General features: G+C 41.9%; 2 protein-coding genes across 3 annotated transcripts in view; one reads left to right on the forward strand and one right to left on the reverse strand.

Annotated features, from left to right (window-relative positions):
- Window positions 1-527: 527 nt before the first annotated feature.
- LOC118679401 (40S ribosomal protein S4, X isoform-like) lies at window positions 528-9,204 on the reverse strand. Its single transcript, XM_036356097.1, has 2 exons — window positions 9,049-9,204; window positions 528-1,982 (listed from the first exon to the last, which is right to left on the reverse strand). The coding sequence occupies exon 2, from the start codon at window positions 1,944-1,946 to the stop codon at window positions 1,155-1,157; it is 792 nt and encodes a 263-aa protein (XP_036211990.1). The 5' UTR covers window positions 1,947-1,982; window positions 9,049-9,204; the 3' UTR covers window positions 528-1,154.
- A 76-nt stretch (window positions 9,205-9,280) lies between these two features.
- Window positions 9,281-23,827, forward strand: part of XRCC2 (X-ray repair cross complementing 2) — a 171,855-nt gene continuing 157,308 nt past the window's right edge. Inside the window, exon 1 of one of the 2 annotated variants that reach the window (XM_036356096.1) lies at window positions 9,281-9,433. In XM_036356096.1, coding sequence (XP_036211989.1) covers window positions 9,395-9,433 — 39 coding nt within the window. In that variant the 5' untranslated portion in view covers window positions 9,281-9,394. The remainder of the gene's footprint in view (window positions 9,434-23,827) is intronic. The other variant, XR_004975231.1, reaches the window with a different exon arrangement.

Below are 23,827 nucleotides of genomic sequence, written 5' to 3' on the forward strand. Positions count from 1 at the left end.
GGAAATGAGCTTCCTAATTCAGTTATATTTTATTTAAACAAGGCAAAAAATATTCCTTTGCCCCTCAGTAGTTAAAAAATATATAAATTGCCCTGACCGGTTTAGCTCAGTGGAGAGAGCTTCGGCCTGCGGACTGAAGGGTCCCAGGTTCGATCCTGGTCAAGGGCACGTACCTTGGTTGCAGGCACATCCCCAGTAGGAGGTGTGCAGTAGGCAGCTGATCGATGTTTCTCTCTCATCGATGTTTCTAGCTCTCTATCCCTCTCCCTTCCTCTCTGTAAAAAATCAATAAAATATATTTAAAAAAAAAAAATATATATATATATATATATATAAATTATGAGAACTTATAATTTATATAGAATATTTTAGTCTTTTAATGTTATTGGAATTTTTAAAAAGTAGTGTATATATTGAGGTATTTGTCACACTTTACCCCTCATTTTAGTTTTAATATAAAAGGTGATAAATACATTAAATTACCAGTTTAAATAGCATCTTTTTATCCATGAACATCCTTGTACACATACATTTTTTAATAGGCTTTATTTTTTAAAGTAATTTTACATTTACAGAAAAATTAAGATAGTACAGAGCTGTCATGTACCTGGCATCAGTTTCACCAATTACTAACATCCTACAGTGGTATGGTGTATTTGTTACATCTCATAACCCAATACTAATACATTACCATTAACTAAAATCTGTATTTGCATTTTAATTACAATTACATAAAGTCAAAACAAAACTACTTAATTTGCTAGAAACCTACAAATTCAAATATATATGCTGAAAATACATCAGAGTAATTGCCCATGCAGCTATGAGATAGGAAGTAAGAAATGTGACTAAAAGGGAATAAACAAATAAATGAAATAAGAGCTTTTCAGGAGCAGATAGCTGGTTACAAACTGAAAAGTACAATGAACTAACTCGGGCATCTAAAAAAAGGAAGAGGTTGAAGTGAGAATGACTTTAGGTAAAGGACTGTCATACTCATTTAGCTGTTAAGCCCCACAGGAAAAGGGAATGAAATTTAGGTTAGGAATTATTAGCATCTTAGTGGGAGTGTCCATTTTCCCCATCCCCCCCGCCCCCCATGCTGCATTATCTTTAATTAAGGACAAAGACTCTTCTAATCATGTCACGTCAGCTCATTTCACCAACTGTTTGGCCGCCAGTCTCTTATCTCTCTCTTCAGCAATGGTGAGGCGAATACCCTTTCCACGGGGAAGGGAGATCCATGGTTTGTTGCCTTTGCCGATAACAAAAATATTGGAGAGCCGGGTGGCAAAGCTATTGCCAGTGGTATCTTTGACATGAACTACATCAAAAGAACCAGGGTGTTTCTCTCTGTTGGTGATCACACCAATTCTTCCCAGGTTGGCACCTCCGGTGATCATACACAGGTTACCTGTGTCAAATTTGATGAAATCGGTAATTTTGCCAGATTCCAAATCAATCTGAATGGTGTCGTTCACCTTGATGAGAGGATCAGGGTAGCGGATGGTACGAGCATCATGGGTCACCAGATGAGGGATTCCCTTTGTGCCCACAAAGATCTTCCGCACTTTGCACAGCTTGTACTTGGCCTCCTCAGGTGTTATACGATGAACAGCAAAGCGACCCTTGGTGTCATAGACCAGACGGAAATTCTCTCCTGTCTTATCAATGCTGATGACATCCATAAAGCCAGCAGGGTAGGTTATATCGGTTCGGACCTTGCCATCGATCTTAATGAACCGCTGCATGCAGATCTTCTTTACTTCATCTCCTGTTAGGGCATACTTAAGTCTGTTTCTTAAGAAAATGATGAGAGGGAGACATTCTCTCAGCTTGTGGGGACCGGTAGATGGACGAGGAGCAAATACCCCGGTCAGTTTATCCAGCATCCAATGCTTTGGAGCTGCTACACGCTTCAGGTGCTTCTTGGGACCACGAGCCATGGCTGTACTAGGCACGGAAAGAGGACTCTCTTCTTCCTTAAAAGTAAAAAAAAAAAAATCACAAGGGGTCAAATATATCGTAACAGAAGGAGACTAGACTTTGGGGGGTGAGCACACAACAGAACATATAGATGATAGATTATAAAATTGTACACCTAAATGTATATAATGTTATTAACCAATGTTAACCCAATACATCCTACTACTAGGAATATATCCCAAGAAACCAGAAACGCCAATCAGAAAGGATATATGCATCCCTATGTTCATAGCAGCACAATTTACCATAGCTAAGATTTGGAAACAGCCTAAGTGCCCATCAGCAGATGGGTGGATTAGAAAACTGTGGTACATCTACACAATGGAATACTATGCTGCGGTAAAAAAAGAAGGAACTCTTGTCTTTTGCAACAGCATGGATGGAACTGGAGAGCATTATGCTAAGTGAAATAAGCCAGTCAGAGAAAGATAAATACCACATGATCTCACTCATTTGTGGATTATAGAGAACAACGTAGACTGATGAAAAGGGACAGATCCAAACCAAAGACTGAGAAACAGCAATCAGGCTATCAATCCCCAGAAGGAAAGTAGGGGAGGGAGGGGGTAAGGGGTTAGAGATCACTCAAAGAACTTGTATACACGCATATAAGCCAAACCAATGGGCATGGACAACAGGGGGATGGGAGCATGAGTGTGTGTGTGTGTGTGGGGGGGAGGGGGGGGTAGGTTGGGGGTTAATGGGGGGGATGAGGACACATCTGTAATACCTTAACTAATAAAAAAAAATTGTACACCTAAAATGTATATAATGTTATTAACCAATGTTAACCCAATACATTTAATTTTTTTTAACTTTTTAAAGAAATATATTTTATTGATTTTTTGCAGAGAGGAAGGGAGAGGGATAGAGAGTTAGAAACATCGATGAGGGAGAAACATCGATCAGCTGCCTCCTGCACACCCCCTACTGGGGATGTGCCTGCAGCCAAGGTACATGCCCTTGACCGGAATCGAACCTGGGACCCTTGAGTCCGCAGGCCGATGCTCTATCCAGTGAGCCAAACTGGTTAGGGCCCAATACATTTAATTTTTAAAAAAGAGTTAAGAATCACAGAATCTAGAGTTGTAAAAGGCCTTAGATCTTTCCATCTTCTGGAAGCAACTAATGTGTTAGGAAGACTGAAGAATTTACAGTCAGATAGACCTGGGTACTTACTAGCTAGAGGACTGCATAATCACTCAACCTCTCAGGTCCTCAAAGTACTCCCTATAAGAGGAGGGTAAATACCTTGCAGGGAAGAGTTGGAAATCATATACATAGAACAATAACCATAGTGCCTGGAATATAACTGACTCTCAAGCAGAAGCTATTATATACTCCAATTTCCCCACTTCACAGAGGAAGAAACGGAGGCTACTATCTCATGGAAGTTAGAGGCACACCCAGGAACATATTTAAAACCCATTTAAATGGATTTCATGTGCATATACCTAAGAGTGGAATTGGAGGCATGATTTAGGATTAATTCCTAGAAGTAGGATTGACGTATCAAAAAGTTAATAAATGTAAAGTTTTGTTAGAGATTGCCAAATTCCCCTCCAAAATGACTGAACATGTTTGCATTTCTACCAGCAATTTATGAGTGCCTCATACATTCTTTTAAAAGAGAAGTGATTTCTCTAGAGCCGTGGTCAGCAAACTTCGGCTCGTGAGCCACATGCAGCTCTTTGGCCCCTTGAGGTGGCTCTTCCACAAAATACCACATGTGGGCGCGCACGTACAGTGTGATTGAAACTTCGTGGCCCATGCGCAGAAGTCGGTATTTTGTGGAAGAGCCACACTTAGGGGGCCAAAGAGCCACATGTGGCTCGCGAGCCGCAGTTTGCCGACCACTGCTCTAGAGCAGGGGCCCTCAAACATTTTAAACAGGGGGCCAGTTCACTGTCCCTCAGACCGTTGGAGGGCCGGACTATAGTTTAAAAAAAAACTATGAACAAATTCCTATGCACACTGCACATATCTTACTTTGAAGTAAAAAAACAAAATGGGAACAAATACAATATTTGTATTTGCATGCGGCCCGCGGGCCGTAGTTTGAGGACCCCTGCTCTAGAGTATTAAAACTTTCAAAACCATGTTGTGCAAGATGGCCCATGGAAACAGGTGTGCCTAAGGACTGGACTATTTCCACCAGCACATAATCTTCATTAGGAACAGGGTGAGGACCGAGAAACTCACTTAGTACAGAGCAGCTATTCAATTGTAAAGCCTGCTTCCTAAGAGGCTGATTCTTTATATGTGAGGAAAGATTTACTTTGTATAGAAGTGCATGGCATGGAAGAGGAGGGTGACCTAGATATGTGGTTTTGCATATACGGATCCTCATTGTGGAAGGTATAATGAAGTAAGGTTGCCTCCCCAGCATCTACCCCACTTCCCCCAACTACTCTTATTTTGTTGTTCTCACTGTCATTTCCTGTTATCCACTCCTTTCCACAAAGCCTATAACCTTTGAAAAAACACACATCAACCCCTGTGCCTAAGGTTGAGAATGTGGCTCAGGCTTCAGCCAACCAGCCCAGTTATTCCCGGATTGTTTAATGTTTCAAGTATGGACACATAGTCCCATGAGGGGAACAATAAAAAAGAAGAAGCTGTCTAGAGAAAAAAGAAACTAGGTACCTGTGTAATTGATCCTCTCAATTAAACTAACCTTTAAGCTGTCGTACCTCTGAACTTGCAGCTGTCTGACCCAATAAATTCCATTTATTACTTAAACCAGTAAGAGCTGGATGTTTTGTGACTTGCAAACAAAAATACTCTATATAATGAGCAACGTTAGTATTACCCACAAGACATATTTCATAAGCTCATGCTATTCCCTAGGCTTTTAAAAGAATAGATGGGTGAAAAATAGTTATCTCTATATAAAGCTTTTTCATGACAGAAAAGTTTGTTCTGCTAGTAATGGCCAATGCTACTAGTTTAAATTCTTGCCTTTTAGAATCCCAGGACATTATTGCTACCAGCTTTAAATTTCTAGTTCAAATCATAAAATTTAGATCCAAACCATTATCAAGAAATTTTAACAAGGCATAAAAAGTTTTTAGGTCAGAATAAGAGGCACATACATCTATTTTGCCACAATTTAAAAAAAAAAAAGTCTTCCTGTCTGTCTCAATTACAGTCACGTCTATGCTTCTCGGAGCTTTTGCTTTGTTCACGAAAAATGTTTAATTTATCCTGTTATAGACTGTTTAGTGCGGGTTATCAGGAACTGTAAAGAGCCTGCAAGTGGACAAGTTAGCCTCACTCACAGCAACAGCAACATCCAGAACAGCAGTATGTCCTTGCACTGGTTACTGGAGTGCCTGCAACCACAGGGCAATGGGAAAAGAGTAAGGGAACGCTTGCAGGTGAAGTGGGTGGCATTACCCCAGGGGAAACTTCAGCTCAGGAAACCCAAATCTTTTATAATGGGCAGTAGAGGCATGACTTTGCTTTGTTTACTATACAAACAACTGACACCTTGTGTTATTAACAAAAACAAACAAACAAAAAAGACTTCACTTTTCTAAGACAGGAAATCCAGGAAGGACCCTACCCAGTTCTAAAAGGATTTTAGCTTAAGCCATCACCATCATCAATACCATCAGAATTGGATTAACATTTATGGACTTGCTTGGTGAGCAAATAATACAATTTGGCATATTTTATATATATATATATATATATATTTTAGATTCAGAATTCTGCTTCTATGTGTGGGAGTGGGTGGGGAGAGGGAAGAGTAGGTGAGTGTTGATGGTGGGACTGTGCCAGCTTGTCCACACTGCCTTCCATCACAACCCACTGACCTTTCCCCTCTTTCCAAGGGCTTTTCCTTCCTAACCATATTCTCCTTGGAAGGAATTGCAATAAACAGTTTTTTCCCCATCTCATATTCTCAGAATATTTTAGTATGTAGAGAAGTTTTAGCACCCTTTATGGTTAGCCACCCTGGATAATTACCTGATGGGCTCACCTCTTAATCTGGCCCTAATCACTGCCATTATAGTAAACAGGAGATATATTCTGAGTGGATATTGAATCTTTGGCACTTTTAAGTGATGATCTAAGAAATAAAGGAAATTAGAAAGGGTATCCATATTTTGTGCTAGGTGTTGTGCTAGCTGTCTTAGTACATTTTTTCATTTAGCCATTATAGCACTTTGTTAACTAAGGTCCAGGGTGATAGAGTTCAGAAAATTCATCTTGGATTTCAAGAAGACTGTAACTCAGGGAAAAAAAGCTCTGTGCAATGAGAAAGAGTGCTAATATATGCTAAGTATTAAATGTGATTACAGACAATGAGTGCTGCAGGAAAATATCCTTAATTAAAATAATTACTGCCATACTCTACAGCAGCGGTTCTCAACCTGTGGGTCGCGACCCGTTTGGCGGTCAAACGACCCTTTCACAGGGGTCGCCTAAGACCATCCTGCATATTAGATATTTACATTACGATTCATAACAGTAGCAACATTAGTTATGAAGCAGCAATGAAAATAATTTTATGGTTGGGTCACAACATGAGGAACTGTATTTAAAGGGCAACAAAGTTGAGAACCACTGCTCTATAGTTTTATGAAACCCACTGTTCCATCCATGTACTAGAATGGATCAAGAATCATTTTTAAGGAAAAATTTTAGCAGAGCCTATAGATGGGTAACATTCCTACAGATTACTTGGCTTTAACTTAAGTCTTGGAATTCTACTATCTTGCTTTCTTCTTTGGAGAAAAAAAACATAAGCCCTCAGATTAAAACCTCCTCAGCCTTTCTGAGCTACCTACCCCCAAACAGCTGCACCTGCACCCATTCCTTTTTTTTTTAAATATCTTTTTATTGCCGAAACCGGTTTGGCTCAGTGGATAGAGCGTCGGCCTGCGGACTGAAAGGTCCCAGGTTCGATTCCGGTCAAGGGCATGTACCTGGGTTTCGGGTACATCCCCAGTAGGAGATGTGCAGGAGGCAGCTGATCGATGTTTCTCTCTCATCGATGTTTCTAACTCTCTATCTCTCTCCCTTCCTCTCTGTAAAAAGTCAATAAAAATATATTTAAAAATAAAATAAAATATCTTTTTATTGATTTCAGAGAGGAAGGGAGAGGAAGAGAGAGAGAGAGACATCAATGATGAGAGAGAATCATTGGCTGCCTCCTGCACGCCCCCCATGGGGGATCGAGTCCGCAATCTGGGCATGTGCGCTTGACTGGAATCGAACCCAGGACCCTTCAGTTCACAGGCCGATGCTCTGCCCACTGAGCCATTCCAGCCAGGGCTTCTTTTTCTTTTTTTAAAAAAAATATTTTTTGTTGATTTCAGAGAGGAAGGAAGAGGGAAACATCAATGATGAGAATCGTTGATTGGCTGCCTCCTGCATGCCCCTCACTGGGGATGAAGCCCGCAACCCAGACATGTGCCCTTGACTGGAACTGAACCTGGGACCTTTCAGTCCGCAGGCGGACACTCTATCCACTAAGCCAAACCAGCTAAGGCTGCAGCTATTCTTGACTCCTTGTCTCTGCTCGGGGGTGGACAAGACACCCTCCCCTATCTAAAGCTGATTTTTATACCTATACCCTCCTTCCTTTTCAGATCTGGACTCCAAGGATGCTGCTCAGATGGTGTTTGTTTGTTTTTTAATATATTCTTATTGCCTTCAGAGAGGAAGAGAAAGGGAGACAGAAATATCAATGATGAGAGAGAATCATTGATTGGCTGGCTCCTGCATGCCCCCTACTGGGGATCGGGCCTGCAACCGAAGTATGTGCCCTTGACCAGAATCGAACCCGGGACCCTTCAGTCTGCAGGCCGATGTTCTATCCACTGAGCCAAACTGGCTAAGGCCAGATGGTGTTTTCAACCCTTAAGTTTCTATGCCTACCAGCATTTAAACATGCCCCAGGCTTTGCCTTCTTAAAAGACTCTTCCTTCATTCTATATACAGAGGTGGGCAAAAGTAGGTTTGCAGTTGTTCTAAAGGGAAGAAGACATGCAGGTTAACAGCTTCATTAATAAATAATAGCACAAGAATAAATTGTTTCGTGTACTCACAACTATAAACTTTTTTTTTTTGCCAACCCTGTATTTTTCTAGATGTTACCTCCTTCCTTCATAACCAAGTGGTTTTATTTTGAGGAACCGTCCGTATTCATTTCACATTAATGTGTTGACTCACTACAATCTGGTCAACAGAGTTATGTGGGCCAAAGTCGCACCCCATTTCCTCCTTCATAAAACGGGGATAACAAGTACCTGCCCCATAAGGTGTGGGGCGCCGCGGGTTGTTATTATATATAAAGCAGTTAGGCCCTTGCCTGGCAGATACCATGCACTGTGTTAACGATTAGTACCATTATAAACTTTTTTTTTTTAAATCCTCACCCGAGGATATTTTCCCATTGATTTTTAGAGCAAGCGGAAGGGAGACGGAAAGAGCAATACCGATGTGAGAGAAATACTTGGAAGGTTGTCTCCGGCATGCGCCGGGGCCGGGGAGGAGCCTGCAGCCGAGGTACACGCCCTAGACCGGAAGCCAACCCGGACCTTTCAGTCCGCAGGCCGCGCCATGAGCCAAGCCGGCTAGGGCCTAAACATTATTTTTTAATTACACGCCGACAAATGTAAGAATAAGACAACCGATACAGCCGTTGTAAAGTAAAAACACATTCCGGTAAATCAAATGGTTGTAAACTCCGTCAGGCACGGCTCTTACTCGGTTGTATTCCCAGAACGTGGCGCAAGGCCTCACGTGCACGAAATACTCCATATCCGTCTATGTGTCTATCTACTTAATGTCTATCTTAACGAACAAACACTTGGTAACCAATAGTACTAAAATTCTATCTCCAAAAGAACTGGATCAATATGCAGGCCCTCCATATTTTTAAAGTTCTTTTAAATTTAGCGTCCTTTTTCCTCAGAATTCACTACGAATCACATACGCAGACAGCTGGAGGCTTTTAACCCAAGAATAGACCAAAAATGCCTGTTTACTCGGTAAATGGTTTGTTAGTAGTAAAAAATAATAAAAAGTACACGCTGTTAATTTTACCTAGTAAAAACGAAATGAAGTTTAAGAAAGTAGTCACCGGCCGCGCCTCGGTCTCCGTCGCAATGGTCTCTCGCGCAATGGTGTCTGACGCCCTGACCCCACGCTCTCTTGCGCACGTACAGCTCCGCCTCCTGCGCATGCCCACTTCTGCGCACACGCGCCTTCTGCGCATGCCCACTTCTGCGCACGCCCGCCTTCTGCGCATGCCCACTTCCTCCCGGCCGAGGGCGGGCGCAGCGCGCACGTTCGCGTCCGGGTCAACAGGTCAACGCGCCTGACTGGCGCCGCCGTAAATGGCGCTGGTGGCGGGAAAGTTGAGTGCCTGGTTCGCCGAGCAGTCGGGGCGATGTGTAGTGACTTCCACAGGGCGGAGTCTGGGACGGAGGTGAGAGTCGTTTGGGTGGGAGCGAGAGGAAAAGTGGACAGGGAGGACTGGCGGATGAGGGAGGCCGGAAGCCGGGAAGGTCGGGAGTGCGGCTCGGGGCCGGGGACGCACTGGGCCTAGAGTCCCGCCACCTGTGTACCCCATCCCACCTTTGCACCCGCCCACCTGTGTTCCCCACCTGTGCACCTGCCCACCTGTGCACCCGCCTGCCTGTGCACCTGGAGCCAGGCCCCGTCACGCGGAGTCTCCCCAGACGGGCGGTCTGAAGCGCAGGCTCGGAGCCGGGGGAAGTCACTCCCGTAGATCCGAGACATGCGTGCACAGATGGGGGTCAAACCGGAGCTGTCTGCTCTCTGGGATTATGGCTCAAATCTGCCACAATTTAAGGAGGCGGTCACTGGGCGAGAGGAACTCCGAGAAGGGAGGGGCCGCCCGTGGGAGCCGCTTCTCTGGAACAGGCGGTGTTTGAATCGTCCGTCGCCCTCGCCACCCCAGGTTACATTTCCAGCCTAAGTAACTCCAGAACCACAGGCGATTTGATGCCCTGCAAGAATTTGTTTAGGAATTGAACCAACAAGTGTCAGACATTTACTCTATGTCACCCACTGGTTAAGGAACAGGAGTCAGGAACAGAAGAAACAACTTGTGCCATTGAAGAACTAGGAGAGAGGTTGACAAACACTACAGTGTGTGTGGGGGTCATGCTGTCCGGTGGAGGGGGGACTAGCTGGGAGGAGCAGAGGCCTGAGCGGCTCCTGGAAGGACCGTTCGGAGTCGGCTCGGCATTCACACGGCTCGCTCAGGGGACCCGCAGGCAGCGTGTGGAGCTAAGCCCGTGACTGGGAACAGGTGGGAGGCGAGCTCTGGGGAAGGGAGAGGTGCACCAGGAAGGCTCTTTTATGTGGGCGAGGGAAGGAAGTGTTAGGGACCTAGGATGCCAGGTTCTCCATCTCGGCGTCACAGAAGTGCGCAGGGAACTCAGTACAGACCAAGCAGAGTTTATTGGAAAGAGCTTGTGCAGCCTGGCCAGGGTGATTCAGTGTTAGAGCGTCAGCTGGCACACTGCACGGTCTCGGGTTCGATTTCCGGCCCTGGTTGGGGCGCCTTCCCTCTCCTTCCTCCCTTTCTCTCTCCTTGCCTTCCACACTCTATTAAGACATCAATGGAAAACATCCTCAGGTGAGGATTAACAAAAGAAAAGAAAAAAGACCTTGTGCACAAGGGAGTCGACCAGAAGAGGGAAGCCGAGCTCCCCAAGGGGTCCTTGTGGGTGTCTTGTAGAGGGGCCTTGGCAGGTGTGTAGGGCTTGGGAAAGAGGATGCAGGTCTTCGTCATCAGGCCATGGTTGGTCCCGGGGTGGTCATAGGGCCTGTACAATAATGCTTGCACAAATATTCCGGTTACCATTAAATGGACAAAACAACTCTAGCAGAGCATGTTTCTGGAAAGGATGTCATCATCATACATTCTTTAAGAATGTGGTTAAGTTCCTTTAACTACGGACTTTTACTGAAAGCCCAGAGCCATCGTCAGGCCTCTAAGACGGAGTTCTTCTGGTCACGATGGAGTCCATTACGATCCTATACTCTTTCAGAAGACCAGTTAGCAAAGAGTAACATTTAGGCTTTGCAGGTCAAGCGGTTTCTGTCACAACTTTTATTTTCGATTTGGCCTGCTGGCCCTGGGTTGCCAGCCCTTGCTCCTTAAGAGCAGAGCCACTGGTTGATATAAGAACCACTACAGTCACAGCCTTACTTGTTTAAATGATCATTTGACACCAGGTTAAACTGAGATGACTTGCAGTCAGAACAAGCCTAGCTAATCCAGAAAACGGGGGCCCAGCGCAGTCAAATCACTGAACAAAGAATTTAGCCTCATATCCTGTGCCTGCCCTGCCTGTCTGCAGATCCTAAGCCGGACTGCCTTGCTCGTGTTACTTGGAGTGGCGTGGAGGGGAGAAGATAGGCAGCTGGGCGGTGGGTGCTCCTCTCTTCTCTCCCCTTTTGTTAAAACCGGTAAGCAAGCCTCTTCCCTGTGAAGTGTTTGCTGTTTGGATGGTGTTTTCTTTCTGTGCACATTAGTCTATTTTAGGGATTCTACTTGGAGGCAAAGTCAGAAATTATCCCAAGGAACTGAAATAAGCTACTTTAAAATTTTAATCCACTAGAATTACCACCTTAATAAATGGTTAACCTTTCCCACATCTTGTGAATCGTAGGGAAAAGACATTTCATACAGGCTCTTCCAGGAAAACAAAGTTGCAAAGACTGTTTTCATAGATCCTAGGGATGCAATTTATGGTAGGCCAAATAGAGAGTAGAAAACCTTATAAAATAAGCCCTTGAAATAAGGAAGACAAGCATTTGAATATGATTTACAATAGAATAATCCATTTTTACCTTGCTTTTGTGCCATAGCAATGGAATTTTTGCATTTATATCCTTCTGAGAGTATAGAAAAGATTCACAGCCCTGTCTGATGTGGCTCAGTGGACAGAGCATTGGCCCACAGACCAAAAGATCACAGGTTTGATTCCAGATCAAGGGCATATACCTAGGTTGCAGGTTCATTCCTCGGCCCCAGTCAGGGTACATGCGGGAGGCAACCAGTTATTGTGTCTTTCTCACATCAGTGTTTCTCTTTTTCCCCCTTCCTTCCTCCCTCCCTCCCACTCTCTAAAAAAATTAATGGAAAAAATATCCTCGGGTGAGGATGAACAAACAAAAAAGAAAGGAAAAGATTCACAGTGATTTTGGTATTATCCAACCAATGGCTTCATTTACACACAGTTGTTAAATAGTGTTGTATTTTACATTGTCAAATACGGTAACATGCCTTGAGTTTTAAAATAATTGATAATAGCCCTGGCTGGGTAGGTCAGTTGGTTGGAGCGGTGTTCCGTACACAGAAAAGTTGCTGGTAATCTCTGTCGTGGTGCCTATGGGAGGCACCTGATCAATGTTACTCTCAAAAATCAAGCCCAGTCACAGTTCGATTCCTTGTCAGGGCACATGTCCAGGTTGCGGGCTTGATCCCCAGTGTGGGGCATGCAGGAGGCAGCTGATCAATGATTCTTTCATCATTGATATTTCTATCTCTCCCTCTCTGAAATCAATAAAAAATATTTTTAAAAAATCAATATACATGTCATCAGATGAGGATTAAAAAAATAACTGATGATAAAAAGTTGAAGGTGTTCAGTTTTGGTTGCCACACACAAAATTTTGTCTGCTTTTTTCTTTAATTAACTTTGTTATTATTGTTCTATTATGTTTATTATTATTTAAAAACATTTTTATTGATTTCAGAGAGGAAGGGAGAGGAGAGATAGAAACATCAATGATGAGAGAACCATTTATCAGCTTCCTCCTGCACACCTCACACTGGAGATCAAGCCCACAACCTGGGCATGTGCCCTGACCGGGAATTGAACCATGACCTCCAGGTTCATAGGTCGATGCTTAACCACTGAGCAACACCTGCCGGGCTATATTTATTATTAAAGTAGTACATGTCTATCACAGAAAATTCCAGTTCTGAAGGGTAAAGCAGGAAACTTACCCACTCCAAGTATCATCTCCCAAAGTGAATTTGTACATCCAGAAATTTTCTAATGTCCTTATTTTGGAGGCTGAGTGAGATAATGCTGGACTAGAGAAGTTCAGAGACCTGGATTCTCATCTTGGCTCTGCCAGTGGACAAGCTTCGTGATTTTGGATAAGTTATTTTACCTGGGCTGCTACCTTTGTACGCTGAGGGTAGTGGGCAATGATTTCTCAGATCCCTTTTAGTTCTGCCTCTAGGAGGTGGGTTTTACTATTTGTATCCTTTCACCAGGCATAGTTTTCTCTGTATAGTAAACACTTGATAAATATTTGTTAATAATAATGACTGATTGTTGCTATTGTTTTCTTAGGAAAGGTACAGGGAGGCCTTTCCCCCAGAAGCAAATATTAAAAAGACAAGTATTTAGTATTTATTAAGTAATAATATTTTGGTTTTATGTGATAGACTTTTAGAACATCTGTCCCCTTCTCTCTTTGCTTCCCTTCTTATCTAGAATAGAGTCGGCGCTCCAACATTACCATGACTCCATTATACACCCCATCACCTTCCTTGTGTCTGTCCACCCTCACTTACTTTCCTAACCAAGGTTAAACCCAGCTGTCTACTTTCACTTTGTTTCTACTATCTCAGCTGAATATTGCTAGAGAAAATCACAACTGGGCCTACAGATTTCATTTTAAAGTTATAACCATCAACCTCAAATGGATACACAGTCCAACCATATTTCTGTAGTAATTAGCTCACTTTCTCATTTCAAAATGTCAACAAATACAACCTATTTCTGAATTCCAGACACATGTTCTATTTTCTTGATATATCCACATGGATGTCTAATAGGCGTCCCAAACTTATCATGCTCATGATTGAATCCTGGATCCAGGAAAAACAGAGAGTATTAAAGAAGAGTATTGTATGTATCAATGCTCAATTTATCATTGTGATAATTAATAATGTACGTGTGCAGGAGAAAATAATTTTTCTAAGGAGATATAGTGTATTAAAGTATCTGAGGGCGAGTGGTTCAGCATTCCTGTTCTTTCTGCCCTCAGAAATTCACATGGCTCACTTCCTCACTCCTCCAGGCTTCTGCTCCCCTGTCAGCTGAGAAGCCTTTCCTGAGTGTCTAGGACCGTGGTTGGCAAACTGCGGCTCTTGAGCCACATGCGGCTCTTTGGCCCCTTGAGTGTGGCTCTTCCTAAGCCTTAGGAGTACCCTAATTAAGTTAACAACAATGTACCTACCTATATAGTTTAAGTTTAAAACATTTAGCTCTCAAAAGAAATTTCAGTCGTTGTACTGTTGATATTTGGCTCTGTTTGCCGACCACTGCATAAGCAGTCCTTCCTGCTGCTGCTGTTTATTCCTTTCCCGTGCTTATTCTTAGCACTTACCGCACCTGATGTTTTATACTGTTTATGTGTCTCCTCCCCATCTCCCGACCTGCCATTTAGGGACATGAGAGCAGACAGACTGTTGTCTGGGTTTTCTCCTTTGGTCCCAGTGTCCAGAGCAATAGTTTGCATATAGGTGCTCAATAATTGTTTAGTTGTTGGATTTCATGCCTTCCTCCTTTTCCCTCTGCCTCACCTCATGTGTCATTGAGAAAACAAGAAATTTGACAAGCACACCGTTAATTTTTCCTATTGTTTCCATTTCAATCAGAGAACACACTCTGTATGATTTCAGTTATTTTACATGTGTTGAGACTTATTTTCTGGCCAAGGATGTGATCTGTCCTGATGAATGTTCCATGGGCACTTGAAACAAATGGACATTCTGCTATTGTTGGGTGAAATGTTCTAGTGTGTATATGAATTAGATCCTCTTGGTTATGCTGTTTAAATCTTTTATATCCTTGATGCTTTTCTGTCTAGTAAATCTGAGAGGTGGGTGTTGAATTCTACAATTGTAGATTTGCCTGTTTCTCCTTTCAGCTGGATTAGTTTTGCCTTACCTGTTTCAAGGCTCTGTTTGATATATACACATTTGGGATGGTATGTCTTGCTGGTGGATTGATTCTTTTATTATTATGTAATGTCCCTTTTTATCTCTGGTAATTTTCTTTGCTCAGAAGTCTACTTTTTTGGATATTAATAGAGCAACTTTTTCATCAAGTCTGTATTGATAATAATAAACGTTAACATTATTATATATAGCAATATATAATATATGTCAAAATAATGCTCATTTTCTCTGAATTCCCTCCTGTAAAATAGAATAAGTATTTTTGCTCCTAAAAAAGGGCAACTTCTCTCCCTGTGATATGGTTTCCATCCATCCTATTTACCCTCCTCAAGGACATCACTCCTGCAGATATTTCTACTCCTGGGTCGTTTCCCTCTGTTTCCTGCATCTTCAATCTTCTTTTCCACCAACCATTTCCATCAGTATTCTAAAATAAAAAAAATAAAAAAACACCTGCCTAGATCCTCCTCTGCCTCAACCTTCGCCATGCATAAATGAAAATGCTATACAAGAAATATGAATTTAGAAGACATTGGGGGTCAGGGGGAGCCTGTTTCTTGAAGAGACACACTGACTTCTGGTCTGGTCCACCTTTTATTTACTTGAATACACATTTGCCCTTTAGCAATGCATACAGGCATAACAAAGGTAAAGTTTGATAAACAGTAAAAGGATTATCAGGTTAGAGAATTGCCTTGAGCCACTATTATCTCAACACAATCGGCGCTTAGTGTCAGCCCTGCTAACGCCCAAATTTCATCGAGTTCCTTGGTGTACTCTAGTGACAGTATCAGCATGCAGTGGCTTCCCGCACTCCTCCAGCTCCATTCCTGTACGCTTCAGCACATCAAAGTGTTTGTGCTTTCTGCCTGCACTTCCTTTTCTCCCATTCACTCTTTAGCTACTGTCATCTACCTCTGTCTTCACAGTCCCCTAAAAGTGCTCTTGTCAAGACCTTTCTGTTTCCAAATACAGTGCTTGGCTTGTTGCCATGTCCTCCTCACACCAGACCTCTCACAGTTGATGGATAGCACCTTAAAACATTTTCGTCCCAGGGGCATCTAAGGATCTGCCTCTGTCAAATTTAGGGCTGAAGAAACACAGCAGAATGTGTGTTGGTGCAGGCAAGCTGTCAGGAGAGGAGCAGGCTGATCAATGCGCATCTAGTTCCTGCTCCTAAAGCTACCCTTTAGAAAAATCTCTCCTCTCCTGGGAAGAGAGAATGAGAGGATGGAATCCACCTAAGTGTTTCTCCAGCAGAGCTCCTCCTCGTATTAAGGGAAGAATAAGCCTTCACCAGCAATATACTCTTGCAATTTGGATTCTGTGCTTCACTGTCTCTTTCTAGGATCTTGCATATAGTGATTTTTCTGTCTAGATGAAATTTTAAAGCACAGCCTGCTATAACTTAATGAAATTTTAAGTATGCATTTAGTGGAATTTCTAATCTGTGGAATGTCATAAGTTTAAAATTTAGTCCTTAAAATTTCTGCTAGACATTAATGCTGCCTAAGTAGTCAGGTATATGTAGTAATTTTTGCTTGATTATTTATATATTTGTCTATTTTCCTTTTCCTCTTATAGCGTGATTGCTTTAAAATATTATAAAAGCAGCAGCCTTTTAGGGAATATATTTTTTTCAGGGAATATAGTTAGAAACAGTGGAATTTAACCATATAGTATATGAGTAGCGGTTGTCTTTTACATATAATTTAGACAAAAGCATTATTGAAGAGCCAGGCCTAGTACTATGCCCCCCAAAATCATTTAATTTTCAAAGTGTCAGAGGAGCCTAATTTCACATGTGAAAAAGAATTCGTCCTCTAATTTATTTATTTTTTAAATGTATTGATTTGAGAGCGAGAAACATCAAATATTTTTGTTGTTCTACTTATTTATGCACTCATTGTTTGATTCTTGTGTGTGCCCTGACCAGGCTCAAACCTGTAACCTTAGCATACTGGGGTGACGCTCTAACCAGCTGAGCTACCGGGCAAGGGCTAGTCCTCTCATTTAAAGGGTTACCATGATAAGGATCAGATTTGCATTGGTCACATGCATGTTAACATAGCTGCTGCTTTCCCTTTCTTTCTACGAATTCTAGCTCCTCTCTTACTTTCCCTCTGTTAAATAGTTCACATTTTTGCCTGACATAGATCCTCCTTATATCATTAGTAAAACTATTCAGAATTGTATTCCATTTGGTGTATTTTTGTGTGTATGTTTTTTATATATTTTTATTGATTTCAGAGAGGAAGGGAGAGGGAGAGAGAGAAACATCAATGATGAGAGAGAATCATTGATCAGCTGCCTCCTGCACACCCCACACTGGGGATCAAGCCTGCAACCTGGGCATGGGCCTGACAAAAAATTGAACCTTGACCTCCTGGTTCATAGGTCAATGCTCAACCTCTGAGCCACGCAGACCGGGCAGAATTGCATTAAATTTGTAGGTAGAAGTCCAGTCCTATTGTAGGGTGGACAGGGTTGGGAATATGTGGTTAGAGTGTCTGCTTCTGTAGGGAACTCTTATACTTGCTGAAGCCCTGTTTGTGGTATCCATCTTGCAAACAGTCTGAATCACAAAAGATCAGGGAAAATGAGCCTTTATGCAAATAAGTCTTAGATACACATGTTTGCCATCATGTCACTTACTTCTGGTTAATTCGATCTTTAAGCACTCCTTCCTGTTTTAGTGTAAGCATTTCCATACTAAGTATGTTTAGAAACATCTATATCAGGGGTCCTCAAACTTTTTAAACAGGGGGCCAGTTCACTGTCCCTCAGACCGTTGGAGGCCGGACTATAGTTTAAAAAAAAACTAGGAACAAATTCCTATGCACACTGCACATGTCTTATTTTGAAGTAAAAAAACAAAACGGAAACAAATACAATATTTGTATTTGCATGTGGCCCGCGGGCCGTAGTTTGAGGACCCCTGATCTATATGATATGTTCTGCTTAGCAAGCATTGAAGGTATATGATTGCCTCTAAAATGTACTTTGTTAGTGAGTATGAAGAACTTTGATGATAGCTGTAAGAATACTCATGAACTTTTGTTTAGTGGAAATTTGCACAAAGTATCCAAATATATGAAAATCTAAATAGTTCCCCCACTTCTACCTACCTGTTTACTTTTGATTTACCAGGCAGCTGAGTTTCTGCATTTTGGAATTGGTGATGAGCCAAGGTACAACCCTTCCCTTTTAAGCTTTTACATCTAGATCAGGAAGACAGGCTGGTAATGTGCTCTTAAGTATAGTAATGGCTTCATGGAGGGAGGTGGCCTTGAAGAATGCGTAGGATTTTTGTTTGTTCATTAGTCTAGGCCTTAGGGAATTTAATTGCGAGACCAGGGAAAGGACATTCCAGGAAGAAAGAAGGAAAGCATTGTGTTATTACTGCTCATTCTGTATGTACCTGAAAGAAGTATGTGTTCAAATCTCTCATTCAGAATTAAAGGTATCTCTCACACAAGTTAGAATTGACCATCCCTTTTTGATGCCTTCACACGCCCCCATGTGCGTATCTGTTCTAGCACCTACCATACTTTATTGTACTTTTTTAACGTTTTGACTCTCCCCATTAAATTCTTTTTTTTTAAGTTTATTTGTTTGTTTGTTTGTTTGTTTTAATATATATATATTTTATTGATGTTTTACAGAGAGGAAGGGAGAGAGATAGAGAGTTAGAAACATCGACCAGTTGCCTCCTGCACACTTCCTACTGGAGATGTGCCCGCAACCAAGGTACATGCCCTTGACCGGAATCGAACCCGGGACCTTTCAGTCCGCAGGCTGACGCTCTATCCACTGAGCCAAACCGGTTACGGCCCCATTAAATTCTTTGAGGACAGGAACTCTGTCTGCTACCTCTCTGTGTCCCAGCACCTCAGTTCCTAGAACACATTTGCCTTCCTGAAACGTGTCCCAGTGAATTTCTGTGTAACTGAGGACGGTCCCTTTGCAGATGGCATGCTTGCTCAAGTGTTGCTGCTTCAGTTGAAAACATTTGAGTCTGCTAGGTGTTAGAGCAGTGATGGCAAACCTGTGACACGCGAACTCTTTTTTTGGTTGATTTTTCTTTGTTAAATGGCATTTAAATATATAAAATAAATATCAAAAATATAAGTCTTTGTTTTACTATGATTGCAAATACAAAAAATTTCTATATGTGACACGGCACCAGAGTTAAGTTAGGGTTTTTCAAAATGCTGACACGCCGAGCGCAAAAGGTTAGCCATCACTGAGTTAGAGGGAGTACTAAGGGAGATGGTTGAGAGGCCGAATAATGGCCTTGATAGGACCTCAGGTTCATTTCAGCTTCAGTTAGTAGGTCCAAGACTATTTGTCTCTGTCCTCAGATTTGGTCAGACTTGATAATAATTGATTGACTCTGAGGCATGTAGCACAGAAGGAGAACTCCAGGCTTTTAGAGCCAAGAGATCTCAGTTAAATCCTGGCTGCGTTGTCTGCTAGTTTTCTCATCTGAAAAACAGAATGATAATAAATAGAGTGAATGTGACAATTAAAAGAGAGAATGTGTATAAATTATGTACTGCTGATTTGACAGTAAGCACAAATAGTAGCCGTTGTTAGATAATTATTATGATAATAAAACCTAGGACAGTGGTTCTCAACCTTCTGGCCCTTTAAATACAGTTCCTCATGTTGTGACCCAACCATAAAATTATTTTCGTTGCTACTTCATAACTGTAATGTTGCTACTGTTATGAATCGTAATGTAAATATCTGATATGCAGGATGGTCTTAGGTGACCCCTGTGAAAGGGTCGTTTGACCACCAAAGGGGTCGCGACCCACAGGTTGAGAACCGCTGACCTAGGAGTTACTGATTTACAAACCTAATGCCAAACCTATTACTTCACAATATTTATAAAACCGACAAATAGATGAAGATGATTGTGTCCACAATAATTTGACCTCATAAAGGTTGCTTAGAGCAGCAGTTGCCAACCAGTGGTCCGTGAGGTCCAAAAGGTTGGCAACCGCTGGCTTAGAGAATCAAGAGGAATAGTTGAATGTATTAATGCTAGCATCACTAAGCTCTGATCGCCTGATGTGTTCATCTTCCCAAAAGGATTAACTGTCATGTCAGGCAGAACTTATTTGGGTTCCCTTTACCTTGATGCTTAACAAACTCCAGATTGACTAATTGCTTCTTTTTACTTATTCCTCAAGTCTGGACTTAACATTAATTTTAATTTCTATAACATTCAGGTTTATTTCAGATTTTTAGGGTATTTTTCTGCTTATATAAGGTGTCCCCAAAACATGTATGTACACTTTAACAGCTGATAGCTCAATTGATGTTTCTTTTTTTTTAGCCAGGCTAAGCTTTGAACAAAGGAAATTCTTCCTAAAATGCTCCTGGAAGCTTGAAAATGCGGTTGAAGTACAAACACTGCCTTTATAATTACTCAAAATGTGTATACATTTTTGAGAGGACACCCTGTCCCAAAAAATGTATACACACTTTAATAGCTGATAACTCACTAATTTTTTACTCCTTTACACGTTTAGCAGATTTGAAATAATGGGTGAAGCCAGACTAAGCTTTGAACAAAGAAAATTCATCCACTAGACTTTTTAATGGAGATACATAAAAGATAACGTTTACGGTACAAAACCGGCAACAGCTGACGAATTGAGGGGGCACAAGTACTGAACTGTGTTTGTGATTCCATTGCTTTGTGTTATCAGCAGTGCCTGGACCAGAATGGTCATCAGTTTGAAAACAGGCATTGACAAAAATCTTATTCATTTGTGTGGATTCTTTAAAATTTTGAAAATGAACTGTGTGTTCAGAAACACGGACTTTATAGTCATTCAAGGCGTGTAAACTTTTGGGGGGATACACTATATTTGGAAGACATCTTGCTAATATTATCCCTTATTTGTAAGGGTAAATCTGTTTCCAAGTTCTGGGAATTACTTTCACTCCCTCTGTACTCTCTGCTTTTGGCATTATAAAACATTTTTTTGAATATTTTCAAAGGATGGGAAGTTCCCATCCTTTGAAAATAAATTTGGCCTTAGCCAGTTTGGCTCAGTGGATAGAGTGTCAGCCTGCTGACTAAAGGGTCTCAGGTTCGATTCTGGCCAAGGGCACACGCCCAGCTTGCCAGCTCGATCCTCAATAGGGGGCGTGCAGGAGGTAGCCCATCAACGATCCTCAACATTGATGTTTCTATTTCTCCCTCTCCCTTCCTCTCTGAAATCAGAATAAAAATATATTTAAAAAATAAATAAATTTGATTTTTAGATAACAGTGGAAAGTCATATGCAAATTGGCTAAATCAGATATTTTGGTAAGAGGGGTAATTAATACCATCTTTGTCCAAAAAAGTCATGTCAATAAAATAATACTTTCTTAAATATTATCTTACTCGGAACTCTCGGATGGTAGGGTTCTAACATATTTTGGGCAGTTACAGTAAGAGTAAACAATTGGAGGGACTTCCCAAGCTCATCATTCTGATGAGGATATTAGTCATTTGTATACATGCCTTTAAAGCATTTTATAGTTGGTTCTCATTTCTTCTGTATCGTCGATTACTATATGTTGTGTGGTTAAAGCATATTGAAAGTGTCTGGCTTCTCACAGGTATACAGTTGGAAAAAGAAAGAGTATTTTAAGATCTTTTCAGCTCATTATGGATATTCTTCTTTGATACTATATCAAAACTCAACAAATAGTAGTTTTCCTAAAAAATTCATTGCAATGTAGAACATAAAATTATATCAGTGAATTTTTCAGACATTAAAACCCATTGATATGTCTTGCACTTGGAGTGAATCTTTTACCCAGGAATGTTTGTTTTTATTTGTTGTTTTTGTGGGGTTTTTTTATTATTAAAAAAAATTTTTTTTAACATATATATTTTATTGATTTTTTACAGAGAAGAAGGGAGAGGGACAGAGAGTCAGAAACATTGATGAGAGAGGTCGATCAGCTGCCTCCTGCATGTCCCCCCACTGGGGATGTGCCCGCAACCAAGGCACATGCCCCTGACCATAATCAAACCTGGGACCCTTCAGTCCGCAGGCCGACGCTCTATCCCAGGGGTGGGCAAACTTTTTGACTCGAGGGCCACAATGGGTTCTTAAACTGGACCGGAGGGCCGGAACAAAAGCATGGATGGAGTGTTTGTGTGAATTAATATAAATTCAAAGTAAACATCATTACATAAAAGGGTACGGTCTTTTTTTTCAATAGTTTTATTCATTTCAAACGGCCCACGGCTGCTCTATCCACTGAGCCAAACCGGTTCGGCTGTTGTTGTTTTTAAAATATATTTTTATTGATTTCATAGAGGAAAGGAGGGAAAAAAAGATAAACATCAATGATGAGAAAGAATCATTGATCGGCTGCTTCCTGCATGCCCCCTACTAAAAATGAAGCCCACAACCTGGGTATGTGTCCTTGACTGGAATCGAACCCTGGACCCTTCAGTCCACAGGCCAAGGCTCTATCCACAGAGCCAAACTGGCTAGAGCAGTGGCCGGCAAACTGCGGCTCGTGAGCCATATTCAACTCTTTGGCCCCTTGAGTGTGTCTCTTCCACAAAATACCACGTGTGGGCGCGCACGTACAGTGCAATTGAAACTTCGTGGTCCATGCGCAGAAGTTGGTATTTTGTGGAAGAGCCACACTCAAGGGGCCGAAGAGCCGCATGTGGCTTGCGAGCTGCAGTTTGCCGACCCCTGGGCTAGGGCATACCCAGGAATGTTTTAACATCATGCATTGGTCATTTGGAAATACTGAGTTATGCAGATCTTCCAGGTGTTAACACATTTCGTTAAGTAATTATCCCGAAAAGTCACATTCATTAAACTCACCAGTGAGTTCACCAAAAAGGATCTGAAGTATTGGGAAGCTGTCAAGCTCACAGTGGTGGATGAAAATTTTCCAAAGTTCAAGTAATAAAATAGTATTCCAGGGAAAAATTCTCTAACTCAAATAATCATACAATTGCTTTTCCGAGAGGAAACCATTATATTTGTGTTTGGAGCAGAAGTACTTTATCTGTGACATTGGGGAAGTCCCCAAAACTGCCTTCACTTTGGACACCAACTGCAGAATTCAGGGCCCCAAGGTTATGTTACTCATAACACTAATTGCAAGTTCAGGGGTCCCCAAGACCACCTTCATGTTTAAGAATTCATTAGACAGACTTGCAGAATTGCCTGCTCCCTGTTCGTGGCTATGGTTTACACCAGTGAGAGGGATCAGATTGAAATCAGCCAAGGGAAGAGATGTAATTGATAAAGTCCAGAAGAATTCCAAATGCAGACCTGCTTGTCTTCTCCCAGTGCAGTCGTAGGCAGTGCTAACTTCTCCCAGCAGCAGTATGTGACAGTATGCCAGCCAGGGAAGACCACCTGAACTTGGTGTCCAGAGTCATAATGAGGCTCTGTCCTGTGGACATAGTCAGCTGCCCAAACAGCTGACCTCTGTCTCCAGCTCCTCAGACACCAGAGCTGATAGCAGAATTTGAGCTGACCCAAAGCCCCCAGCACATTGTTCTACCATCTGGTGTGGCTCAAGGGCCCCAGGTACACAAAAACACTTTATCTGACCGGATATTCTAAGAGGCTTAGAGATGATTTCCAGGAGCCTAGGGCAAAGGCCAAACCTCTCTTTGGTCTAGGACAGCCGTAGGCAAACTACGGCCCGAGGGCCAGCCCGTTTGAAATGAATAAAACTAAAAAAAAAAAAAAAAGACTGTACCCTTTTATGTAATGATGTTTACTTTGAATTTATATTAGTTCACACAAACACTCCATCCATGCTTTTGTTCTTCGGTCCAGTTTAAGAACCCATTGTGGCCCTCGAGTC

The sequence above is a fragment of the Myotis myotis genome, unplaced genomic scaffold, assembly GCF_014108235.1.
Source record: "Myotis myotis isolate mMyoMyo1 unplaced genomic scaffold, mMyoMyo1.p scaffold_m19_p_25, whole genome shotgun sequence".
Lineage (NCBI taxonomy): Eukaryota > Metazoa > Chordata > Mammalia > Chiroptera > Vespertilionidae > Myotis > Myotis myotis.